At 52.5% G+C, this 11,216-nt stretch overlaps 1 protein-coding gene across 1 annotated transcript; it reads right to left on the minus strand.

Annotated features, from left to right (window-relative positions):
* Positions 1-5,443: 5,443 nt before the first annotated feature.
* LOC103304644 (tryptase beta-2-like) lies at positions 5,444-9,178 on the minus strand. Its single transcript, XM_054714578.1, has 6 exons — positions 9,133-9,178; positions 8,869-8,929; positions 8,546-8,717; positions 8,167-8,432; positions 5,838-6,001; positions 5,444-5,764 (listed from the first exon to the last, which is right to left on the minus strand). Exons 2-6 carry the CDS (start codon positions 8,927-8,929, stop codon positions 5,600-5,602), a joined length of 828 nt encoding a protein of 275 aa, XP_054570553.1. The 5' UTR covers positions 9,133-9,178; the 3' UTR covers positions 5,444-5,599.
* Positions 9,179-11,216: the final 2,038 nt, after the last annotated feature.

The following is an 11,216-nucleotide window of genomic DNA, read 5'->3' on the forward strand; positions in this document are numbered from 1 at the left end:
AGCAACTGCTGAGACACCTTTTTCTCAGAGTCTTTTGTTCTCCGTTAGAGAGGGAATCAGCCCACTCAGCTAATAAAAATTTCTGTCTGTGTTTGTGTAAGTAAGGGTTTCAGTTTGCTCTGATCTGTAAATTTGCTGTATTAAATTGAAATTTTAAAGTCCTAGGGTTAATTTAAAGTTATAAAATTTGTGAAGGTTGTCACTCCAGAGAAGTTTAAACAAAGGCTTGTTGGGTTAAAACTGCGCCAGAGCAGGTGTGAGAAAGACTAGAGGCGGTGGAATTCACTCTCGGCCTGCTGAGATAGAGAAGCCCTAGGCTGGGCGACAGGGGGATGGTTGGAGATATCAGAAGTGGCGAAGGTTGAGATCCTCTAGGGTCTTGGAGTAAAGCAGTGAAATCTGGGAGGAAAGGCAGCTGTTCCTTAAGTGTAAAAGACTGGTTATACAGGATCTCAGACCGCTTGCCTTGTTTCCCCTGCTAAGGACAGAGTAAATGGTTAATGCAGAAAAGGGGGCATCGGCGGGGAGAGCAGGGAGAGATAGGTTTTTGTTGATTTTACTGGCTACAAACCGTTCTGCTGGTGTCCTTGGTTTCTTACTTATCTGAACTCTGCTGGCAAAACACAGTGGATCTTCCTCTGCCCGTTTTCTTCTCTTTAACCCTTCCAACACACATGAAGACTGAGCCTGGCAGGGTAGGGTTACTGGGTACTTCTTGGGCGGTGTTGGAATATTCAGCAAAGGAACTTTAAGATATAATATCTTTAATGTTTAAGTTTTAAAAATCTCTGTCTCTCATAAAGAAATATTTTTACCTGCTCTTGGTTGTATTACAGAAGGTCTAGTTAAATTTTCTTGAAAAAGTATACTTAAAGTGTGGTCATAAGTATAAATCTAAGAAATTCTGGCTGTTTAGGAATCATTAAAGGATTGAGGTTTCAAAGAATAAGGAATACTGAGTAGAAGGTTTGAGGCATGGTTATACATTTTTAAAGGACATAGAAAGAAGGTTTAAAGGCTAATTTAGAAGTGTCTATTTCAATAGAAGGTTGTGTAGGTGTAAGAAGGAGAAGAGATATGTTGTAAAGAAATCAAATAATACAGGCCAGTAAGCCAGGAAGAGTAAATAATTTGCATTTTGCCTCCCTAAACAGAGGGTAAATAGCTTATGTCAAAGTACTTCGTGAGGGACTGGTAAAGAAATCTAACAGTTACCGTTTGTTATAATTTAAAAAGTCCGTGGAAAGGACTGGCAAGAAAAATTCTATCTTAAAGCAGATCAGTATATTTTTCTCCTTATACAATTCCTCCGAAATTTGGCAATACTTAATAAATCATAGAAATACATTTCTTTGCATACATTCAATAAGACCGGTTTCCAATAGTGGTTTTATTAATCAGAAACTTTGACTGGAGTATCATGTTTTAAAGAGCCCTGCCTGAACTTTGAAGACTTGAAGCCAATAACAGTGCCACGGAGAAAGCCTGGTATCCTGCTTGGGAGCCCTGAAAATAGCTGGTGCTGGAGCATCAGGCCCATACCCTACCATCACTGGCGGTTGGTCAGAGCAGAAGGGGAGCAATAAGGGCGCCTCTAAGTCCCTGTGTGACCCCCAAGCACTCTGAGCCGCGATGAGTAGGAGGGCTACTGAGATGGGCCTTAAAGCCTAGGGCATGGGCCCGGGTGGAGCCACTACAGGTGAGGACTTCACCTAACTCAGCAGGTAGTACAGGCAGGCCTGACGGCAGCTGGATGGCTTGACTTCCTGGCCCTATGGGGCACATTAAGATTCAATCATGAAATTCCGGCAAAGTAGTCAGTTACCATTCTTGTTATATTGATGCAAACAATCAGGCCAAATTGAATACAACAGATAAATTAATCTTGATTTGGCTCTTTTGATAAACATGGGGGTAATTTTGAGGAGAAAAATTCTATTTCAATAGAAGTTATTAAAACTGAAAGGTTTTCTTTCCCTTCCACCAGACCATTTATTACAGTTTGTCTCCGCCAAGTCACAAGCCCACCTCCTTCTGTGCCCAGGCCTCATTGTCCCTCTGACAGACAGCAAGGATCTCTTGGCTCTGAGAGAAACTCCTGGCCTGCCTCAGCAGGAAGTAGCTAGAAGAGCCCACCGACGTCGATGTTCCCTAACAGAATTCAGAGCCAGGATCCTTGAGGTAATATATTAGGCAGTTAGACAGATATGAGCAGAGCAAGGACAATGGGCCAACTAGCACTACCAGATGCAATTAAGTCTTTCCATCTCTACCTATGTGAGACAAGGGGACTCTCCAGAAGCAAGAGGGAGCAAGGCTACAGATGAAGCAGCCCAGGAGGCTGCCCTAAAACCAGTGGGGCCTCTACAGATTCTAGTGACTCTTCCAAACCCTGACCTACCCACCTCACCAGCTTACATAGAAACCCAAACTAGAAAAGCTGAAATCCATAATCAATCTTTACTCAAGTTCTTACAGGCTTTACAGTCTACCCAGAAAGCAGTCCAGAAGCATGTATACCAACTTCTGATCTGGTCCATCCTTCCATCCTGGTGACTCTGACTGACTCCTACCTGGAAAGGACCACCCACACAGCAGTCAAGGTAGACGGGATCCTGACGTGGCTTCATCACACCTGGCTTAATATGGCCCAGGCAAAATAGAGAGTCCAGAACTTTTCGGGCCTTCTAAAGATTAGTCCTGGCCCTCATTCTGGGCCCTTATCTTATATAAACAGGCCAACTGACTTTATTCAGCAGAGAATTAATTCTATCAAGCTTATAGTCCTCATGGGTCAATATAACTCCCTCGCCAACAATGACCCAAAAGAGTCAACAATTTGACTCATGTACATAAAAGCAGTGGGGAATGTTGGAGAGTGGGAATTTTTGAGCACTACTGAGGCCGTGGACTATGCCCCAGATAGAGTTGTCAGTGCTGACACCAGGCCAGGCCTTGAGATACGGTCTCATGGCCCCTTCCCAGCACGTAGCCTTCTTTCACAGAACACTGTCAGCTTTCTGAAGAACAGGATGACCCTGTGAATAACATGGTCGTCATTGGCATGATCCTGACGTTGCTTGGGAAACACTGTTTTGTCTTGGGTTACTTGTTCTGCAAAAACCGGATGTGGTTAATGTGCTTAAAAGCGGTCCTACACAAAGGGTCACTGCTGCTCTCTGGTCTCCCTGCGTGGAGAATGGCAGAGCAGTCGCCGGGTCGCCCGGCCGCCCAGCTAATAAAGGCTCCCTAAATTTTAACTTGGTCTGGGCTCCAGTGGTCATTCACTCGCATCTGCTCCACAACAGAAACTGCCCTTTCTGTCCAGCTCAGGGAGTGGGGCTGCAGCCCAGGCCAGCCCCGCCAGGCCCCAGGGGCCGGAAGCTGCCCAGTGTGGGGTGGGGCAGGATGGGAGGGACCCAGTCCTCTGCCTCCTGGACCCCCAGGGCCTTCCCTGGTCCCTACAAGATGGGACTACAGGGCCTTCACCTGTTGTAGCTCATTTGCCTCCAGCATTGAGACCTTCACATTTCACCGACACCCCATACGTGGTTCCTTGCAGGAACCCCCACACTGCCAGCTTTCCAGGCCTGCTCTCAAACAAGAAACTCCAATCACCATGGGTGTGGTCCCCTCCATGACTCTGATGGGACTCGTTTCTGTGCCCATTTCCCAGGAGAGCACAGGGAGGGGTGGCGTACCCCAGAGTGCCACCCTCGCCTGGACCTGGGGTGCGGGTCACCAGCAGCCAGTGAACATGGGCCTGCCCGGAGCCCCCTCAGGAGGACCCATGTGGGCACAGAGGAATGGCTGTCGCCCTCGCAGCCCCCTTGGCCCAGCAGAAGGCCCGCTTAACCCTCCCTGATAAGCCAACACTCACTTATTCTGTCACTGCTGCTGGCTGAGCTGGCTGAGCTCCTTGAGATCCCAGGGCCAGACAAGGGGAAGCGGGGTGCCCGGCCTCCTCCCTGCTCCCCCAGTGTGGGGGTCAGCCCCAGGCCCCGCCCATGTACCTTTCCTTCCTTGCACCCCCCACCAGAGGAGCCTTGTCCCCCAGTGTCCCCAGCACAGCCTGCACTGGGAACGTGTCAATGCGCTTGTGCAGGGTGAGCAATCCAGGGAGCTCAGCCCACCGACCACAGCGGCAGCCCCAAGAGCGTGGGGCGGAGAGGGAGGAGGAGGGGGTGGCCGGCCCCTCTCTGCTCTCACACTGAGGAAGGACAGTATTCTGGCCGCAATAAGGTGATTAAGGGGGAAAGGGAGTGAGGAGGGGAGCTCCCCCACCGCGGTGTCCACAGCAGGGAGGCTCAGGGGAGTGGGCAGAGGCCCTCCCACACGGACCTGCCAAGTCTGCACCGGGGGCAGCGGAGCTCGGGCAGGGGACGCTGTGCCCGGGAGACACCCCGCACGCACAGCCGCCGGATGCACAAACCCAGCAGCCCAGGGACCTGAGCGGTGACAGGAAGCTCGCTCGGCAACAGCACGTCCAAGAGGTGGACGCATTGGACCAGGGCCTGGGGCCCCGTCCGTGTTGCAGGCGGACACCTGTCCCCTCTCCTGCCAAGGGGCCCCAATTGTGAAAGGGGTTCCCACACCAAAACCCACAAAGTGCTAATTAAAACTCAGTGAGATGCCACCCGCCTACCAGAATGGGGGGTTGGAGGGTGACAGGCATGGCCCCATTGCTGTGGGGGGCCTCTGGCTCCCAGGAAACAGAGGTGCTCGGACCTCAGGCCCAGCTCCCTCGCTGGCACAGGGCAGACATGCGGGGTGTGCGCACAGGACACGCGCCCCCTGGTCCTGAGACCCTGACTGGGGACAGCTCTGTCCCCTGTAGCAGCCTGGACACGGGCTCCGCGTGGGAGCTGACACGCTGACGGTGAGAAACGGTGTCCCCCCTGCACGCAGCCGCGGGGGACGGCACCACGTGGTGCCCGGTGACGGGAGGCTCCAGCCTCACCCTCCATCCGTCTGCAGAGGTGACACCTGGGCAGCCGCACGACATGCACATGTGGGTGCGCAGTGCGGCCTGAGGGCTGAGGACAGTGCTGGGGAGGGCGGGCCCTGCATGGTCGGAGGGCCCCAGGGTGAGGGGACAAGGGTCTACATCGTGACCCCATTGCTGGGTACCTGGCTGCCCCTAGAATTATCCTGGTTCATAGGTCAATGCTCAACCCCTGAGCCACTCTGGCTGGGCTAGAGTCATCTTTTAAATGCTCTGTGTTGCTTTATGTGTCCTGAATTCACATGACAGCTCCCCGAGGAGACACAGCCCCAGGCACCAGGGGCTGGGGAGGGGTGTCCCCACAGCCATGCCCAGTGCTCAGGGCCGGGTCCCCACAGTGACACACAGTGGCCCTGTGGCTGCCCCTGGAGCCCTCCCTCCCCCTCGGTGATGCCCACAGCGGGACACACGACCACAACCACATGTGCTCTTCACACTTTAATGAGAGGCAGTGCCCACCACCCACTCCCTGGGCTGAGGAGGTTTGGCTGGGGGGCTCAGGGCAGGGGGCAGGGGAGGTGGAAAGGGCAGACACTGGGCAGGAAGCAGTGGTCGGGGACATGAGGGGGTTGGGTGGCAGCCCGAGGGATGGGCTCAGGGCTTCTTGGGGACGTACTGGTGGATCCAGCTCAGGTAGGAGGTGACGCGGGTGTAGATGCCGGGCCTGTTGGGCTTGGCACAGCCGTCACCCCAGCTGACCACACCCGCCTGCATCCAGGTGCCATTGACCTTGCAGACCAGCGGCCCTCCAGAGTCGCCCTGGGGAGGAGAGGGGTCAGCAAGTGGCTGGAGAGGCTGAGGGGTGGGGCCTTGGGGGAGGACACGGGCGCACCTGGCAGGCATCACTCGAGTTGTCCCCGGCACAGATCATGTCGTTCTTGACAATCCGGACGTTGTTTCCCGTGAACAGGCCAGTGTGGTATTCCGCGTCACATCTGCTGTTTTCCACGATGGGGACCTTCACCTCCTTCAGGGGGAATGGCGGTGGGAGGGACACTGTGGGGTGAGAGGAGGAGGACAAAGCAGGCTGGGCTGGGCGGAGCAGCCCACATGCTATGGGATGGCGCAGGGGCGGGGGATGGCAGCAGGGGGTTGCCGCTGCCTCCTTGGTGCCAGGCCTGAGCCCAGGCACATGCAGGGCTGCTGCCTTCTCCCCCAAGGTGGGGCCTCGTCCTTGAGCTCACTCACGCCCCTTTGGGGAATGGAAGGGGTGAGAGCCAGGCCCGGGTTCCTCCCAGATCTGCCTGCAGGCCAGCCTGGCCCAGGACTCAGTTTTCGGGGCTGGATGCACTGGGTGTTGTGTCTGCAAGGGCGCCTGGGCGATGACACAATCAGGCCCCTTGTGGGAGGCCCAGAGGACGTGCCTCACGCAGGGCACCTGCTCATGCTCAGTGTCCCTAAGGCTTTGCTCTGGATTGTGGGTCAAGGGTAAGGTGACCAGATTTTAACATTGGTAAAGCGGGACACCATTGACCCGGGGGGGGGGGGGGGGGAGTGTGGTTTATTTTTTAAATATATTTTATTGATTTTTTACAAGAGGAAGGGAGAGGGATAGAGAGTTAGAAACATCGATGAGAGAGAAACATCGATCAGCTGCCTCCTGCACACTCCCTACTGGGGATGTGCCCATAACCAAGATACATGCCCTTGACCAGAATCTAACCTGGGACCCTTGAGTCTGCAGGCCGAAGCTCTATCCACTGAGCCAAACCGCTTTCGGTCGGGGGGGGGGGGGGGGTGCGGGGGGGAGGTTCTTGATTAAAAATTTGGTCTATATTGTAATCGCTTTTGTTTTTTTTAATAAAAGGAAATTCACTTCTTAGATCATAGTTGAATTTGCATCCTCTCTTCTTACTCATTATGTTAAAAATCTAAAAAATATAATTTAAACTTATATTATAAATTATTATATACATATTGCTTAAAACACAGTAAGTAGTTACATAATTACATGAACATATTTTATTGTTAGTTTATAAATTAAATTAATTTGATTGTTATAAAGTAACTATATTTTAAAAATTATTTTAATCCTATATTTCTTTCTAAATAATAACAATACTAACTTGTATTATTTTTCCTCTGAATTTGCCATAACGTAAGTCGTAAGTGTCACTTTCAAGGCTGGTGCTAGACTTTTTGCCGCCACTATAAAATATAAATAATATGAGTACTGTCTGCTAAATTCAAGAAAATTTATGTATTTATGAAATAAATAAATAAATTACTTACCTAAATTATCTGAATAGCTGATTTGTAATGACATCACTTGTTTAACTAGCTCACTAGCACGCAGTACGATGTGTATCGTCTGAGAGACAGTTACAAAATGTTTTCGTCGTTGCCAATCCCAAAAAATGCCATTGTTCATTAAGTCCAAACAATGGTGGTCGAATTCTAACAACTGCTCAACAATGCGAACTTTGATAAGCAGTTCTCGATAATCAGTTCTCAACAATTATTTGTTATTATTAAAGTTTAACATTATAAAATTAACAAAAATAATATAAAACTCACATCCTGGCTAAATAGCCACATGGCCGCCGAAAACCATATATTCCCTTCCCGTTCTCCCGCCGTTCCCTAGCTGGTCGTGCATTCTTTCCAAAAATCGGGACTTTTTTAAAACGCCGCGGACGCGGGACAAATTGTTAAAAATCGGGACTGTCCCGCCAAAAGCAGGACGTCTGGTCACCTTAGACAAGGGGGACAAGACGATGGTGCTGGAGGGTCAGACCAGCTCATCCAGCTGCCCCTGGCCCTGCTTCGGGCTCCTTGTCGGGGCACAGGGAGAAGAGCAGGCCAGCCTGTGGAAGCGGGCACTATTTCCTTTCCCTTATTAATAATGACACCTTATGTGTGTGTTTTCTCTCCTTCCTATATCCCGTCCATGAAATACCAGCTGTGATGATGCCTTTTCGTGCCAGGGGAAACTGAGGCACGGAGACGCTAAGTGACTTCCTTGCACAGGCACCATGTCCCTGCTCTTGGTACACCCTGCCCCTGTCAGCACTCCCCGGCCGGGCTCACCAAACTCCCACTCCCTGAGCTGGCCCATCAGGACCATCCTCAATAGGGAACCCCAGATCTGGGTCATGGGTGTGACTGGTTCCCTCCCCTTCTTCCCCCACCTAAGCCCTCCAACTGTGGCTGACTCTCACCTTTCTTGTGCACATCACCCCAGCCTGTCACCCAGCACGGGGTCCCCGGAGGGAAGGGCTCCAAGGCAGGGGGCAGAGCGACCACCTTGACTTGGCTAGAGATGTTCACACGATTCTTGAGCTCCAGCAGGGCGATGTCAAACCCCCCTTCAGCAACATAGTATTTGGGGTGCATGATGACCCGTTTGATGGGCAGTAGCTGGTCCCGGTAATAGAGGTGCTGCTCCCGCAGCTGCACCATCAGGTCTGCGGGGTCTGTGATGTCCCTGGAGGGAGAGGCACCTACTCAGGGGACTGAACAACCTCCTGTCCACCCAGGAGGGAGTGCGGATGCAGTCCCGGGCCCAGCCCCCACCCATCAGGCCCCACGGACACTCACGGTCCCACACAGTGCGCAGCGGTCAGCACCCAGTAGCGGTGGATGAGGGAGCCCCCGCAGATGTGTTTCCAGTATCGGTCTTTGACTCTCAGGCTCACCTGCCAGGGCCAGTTGCCTACAGGGGCCTCCTGCCCCCCCACGATGCCCACTCTCTCCAGGTCCTGGTTCGGGGCTGGGGCAGGAAACACCCTCAGGGCAGGACAGGACACAGCCCGGCCCCCGTGCCCACACAAACCTGGGCTTCTGTGAGCCCACCACCCGTTGTGGAGCCTGAGGGGGGAGGGGCAGGGACAGGGACAGGGCTGAGCAGGGTCAGGACTCACCAGGGGCCGCGTGGCCCAGGCTCAGCAGCAGGGGCAGTGCCAGCACCAGCAGACTCAGCATCTGGAAGGAGCCAGGAGGGGCTGCTTGACCCAGAGGGGCTGAGCCCGGCGGGGGTCTGCAGGGTGTGGGTGCAGATGGAGTCGAGGACCCCGGGATGAGGGGTCAATTCAGAGACCTGGAGTCTGAGGTCCTGCTGCTCCAGATGTGAGGCTCAGCTCTCAGTGCACTAACCCCAGATGGTGGGGTCTGGTGGGGGTGCTTACCTTGACCGGTCCCCGCTGCTATTGCCCCAGCCCACTCTCCCCTCCCCATTTATCCTTCCAGAAGGGGTGAGGGTTGGGGGGTGGTCAGAGGAGGGGTTGCTCGATCCTCCAATCCAGGGTGGAGGAAGTAGATGATTCAGAGCCAGGGCCCTGCTCCCCCACCCAGGATTCATTGGGTATCCGTCAACGCCCATGTCCGGGTGTTATCTGAGCAGTTGTGCTGATCACAAAGGTACCTTGTTATCTTGGGATCTGAGTATCATCAGTGAGGGACAGGCAGATGGAAGTGACAGTTAGATAACCAGCAGCTAGTGTCAGTTCCCCTTGGACACTCCCCAGCCAGGCCCCACTCCCCCTGGCCTCCGACCTCCACAACCAGGGCTGACCACTATCCCTGCCTGTTCATCCACCCAGCTCCTCAGTCCCCTGGGCTTGCTGGTTACCAGAGCCTCCAGCCCACCTCCCCCACCACCCAGAGTTCTGATCCTTTTGCATCACCCACTGCCATCCGGATGGCCCCTCCTGTGGCCTTAGGGGAGCCTCGGCCTGCCCCCTACCCTGACCAGACACCGGCCTGGCTCTGGGACCCACCTGTCCCTGGCTGGCTCCTGCAGCATCTGTCCCAGGTGACCAAGTGCTTGGTCCCGTTCCTCTCCAGATGTTGGGTCAGCTCTTTGCCCTGTGACCTCAGTTCTTTGACAGGGTCCAGAAATGTCTGGATTTGCAGTTTGTGAGTGATGTTCTTCCCAGCTGTCTACACCCTGAGCTGACCCAGGCCTTGGGTATGATGTGAGGTCGGGCCCCGGCTCTGATTTTTCCGAAGAAGTATAGGTCATTCCTGGAATGCAAAGTTGGTTTAACATGTGAAAATCAATCCACGTAATTCATCATATTGACAAACTATAAAAGAACAGCTATTGTCTTATGCTTAAAGGCAGAAATTTTTTTTACACAATTCAACACCCATTTCAATTCACCAGAAATTCTCAGCAAATTAATCAAGACAGTGTGCTCTAGTTATTTCTGTTGAATTGAAATGGGTGTTGAATTGTGTAAAAGTTTTTTTCTGCCACTAAGCATAGACAATAGCTACTCTTTTATAGTTTGCTAATATGATGAATTACGTGGATTGATTTTCACAGGGGACGGTTAGGAAGGGCTGCCCCAGGTGATGTGTCTGTCTGATCTGTGGTGGAGACCATGGGACCTGGGGGCTGGTGAGGCAACACTCCGCACAGGGCTTGAGCTATCTCTGCCAGGCTCATTTGGCCCTGGAACTCTAGGTCTGTATTTCTTTTTTAGAAATATACTTTTAACTTTTAGAACAGGTTTATATTTATACCCTGCACCCAATTACCTCTATTATTAACATCTTATAATAGAATGATTTATTTGTTATAATTAACTAGAGGCCCAGTGCAGGAAATTCGTGCATGGGGGAGGGGTGTTGCTCAGCCCAATCTGCATCCTCTCACAATCCACGAATGCTGTCTCCTAACCACTCACCTGCCTGCCTGCCTGATCGCCCCTAACCCCTCTGCCTGCCTGCCTGATCAGCCCTAACCATTCTGCCTGCGTGCCTGATCACCCCTAACTGCTTCTGCCTGCCTGCCTGATCGCCCCTAACTGCTGGCCTGCCTGCCTGATCACCCCTAACTGCCTCTGCCTCGGCCCCAGCTGCTGCAGCTTCTTCCGGAAGGACGTCAGGAATGACACCCAGAAGGTTGTTCAGCTGTCTGGTCTAATTAGCATATTATGCTTTTATTATTATAGATGACCCAATATGATACACTATACTAACTATAATCCCTAGTTTATTCAGATGCCCTTACTTTTCCCCCAGTGGCCTCTTTCTGTCCCAGGATTCCATCCAGGCTCCACATGACATTTAATCGTCTTGTCTCCTTAGGGTCCTCTGGGCTGTGACAGCTTCTCAGACACCTGGCTCATCTTGAACATTTGCTGCCTCAGTCCTAGAATCAGCCATTTCTCCAAAGCCCCCGGCTCCTTGTTTTGGACATGCTGTTAGAAACCCGGGTCTGGGCCCTGGTGTGCTGGTTGCTCTGGGGCGTCCTTGCATCTAG

Source organism: Eptesicus fuscus, chromosome 4 (genome assembly GCF_027574615.1).
Source record: "Eptesicus fuscus isolate TK198812 chromosome 4, DD_ASM_mEF_20220401, whole genome shotgun sequence".
NCBI lineage: Eukaryota > Metazoa > Chordata > Mammalia > Chiroptera > Vespertilionidae > Eptesicus > Eptesicus fuscus.

Bases quoted from the DNA above. Each gene is read 5' to 3' on its own strand.
- LOC103304644 (XM_054714578.1), bottom strand. From the start codon at position 8,929: ATGCTGAGTCTGCTGGTGCTGGCACTGCCCCTGCTGCTGAGCCTGGGC. The intron at 8,718-8,868 runs GTGAGTCCTGAC...TTCCTGCCCCAG, and splicing joins CCTGGGCCACGCGGCCCCTG to CCCCGAACCAGGACCTGGAG. The intron at 5,765-5,837 runs GTGCGCCCGTGT...TCTCCTCCCCAG, and splicing joins ACTCGAGTGATGCCTGCCAG to GGCGACTCTGGAGGGCCGCT.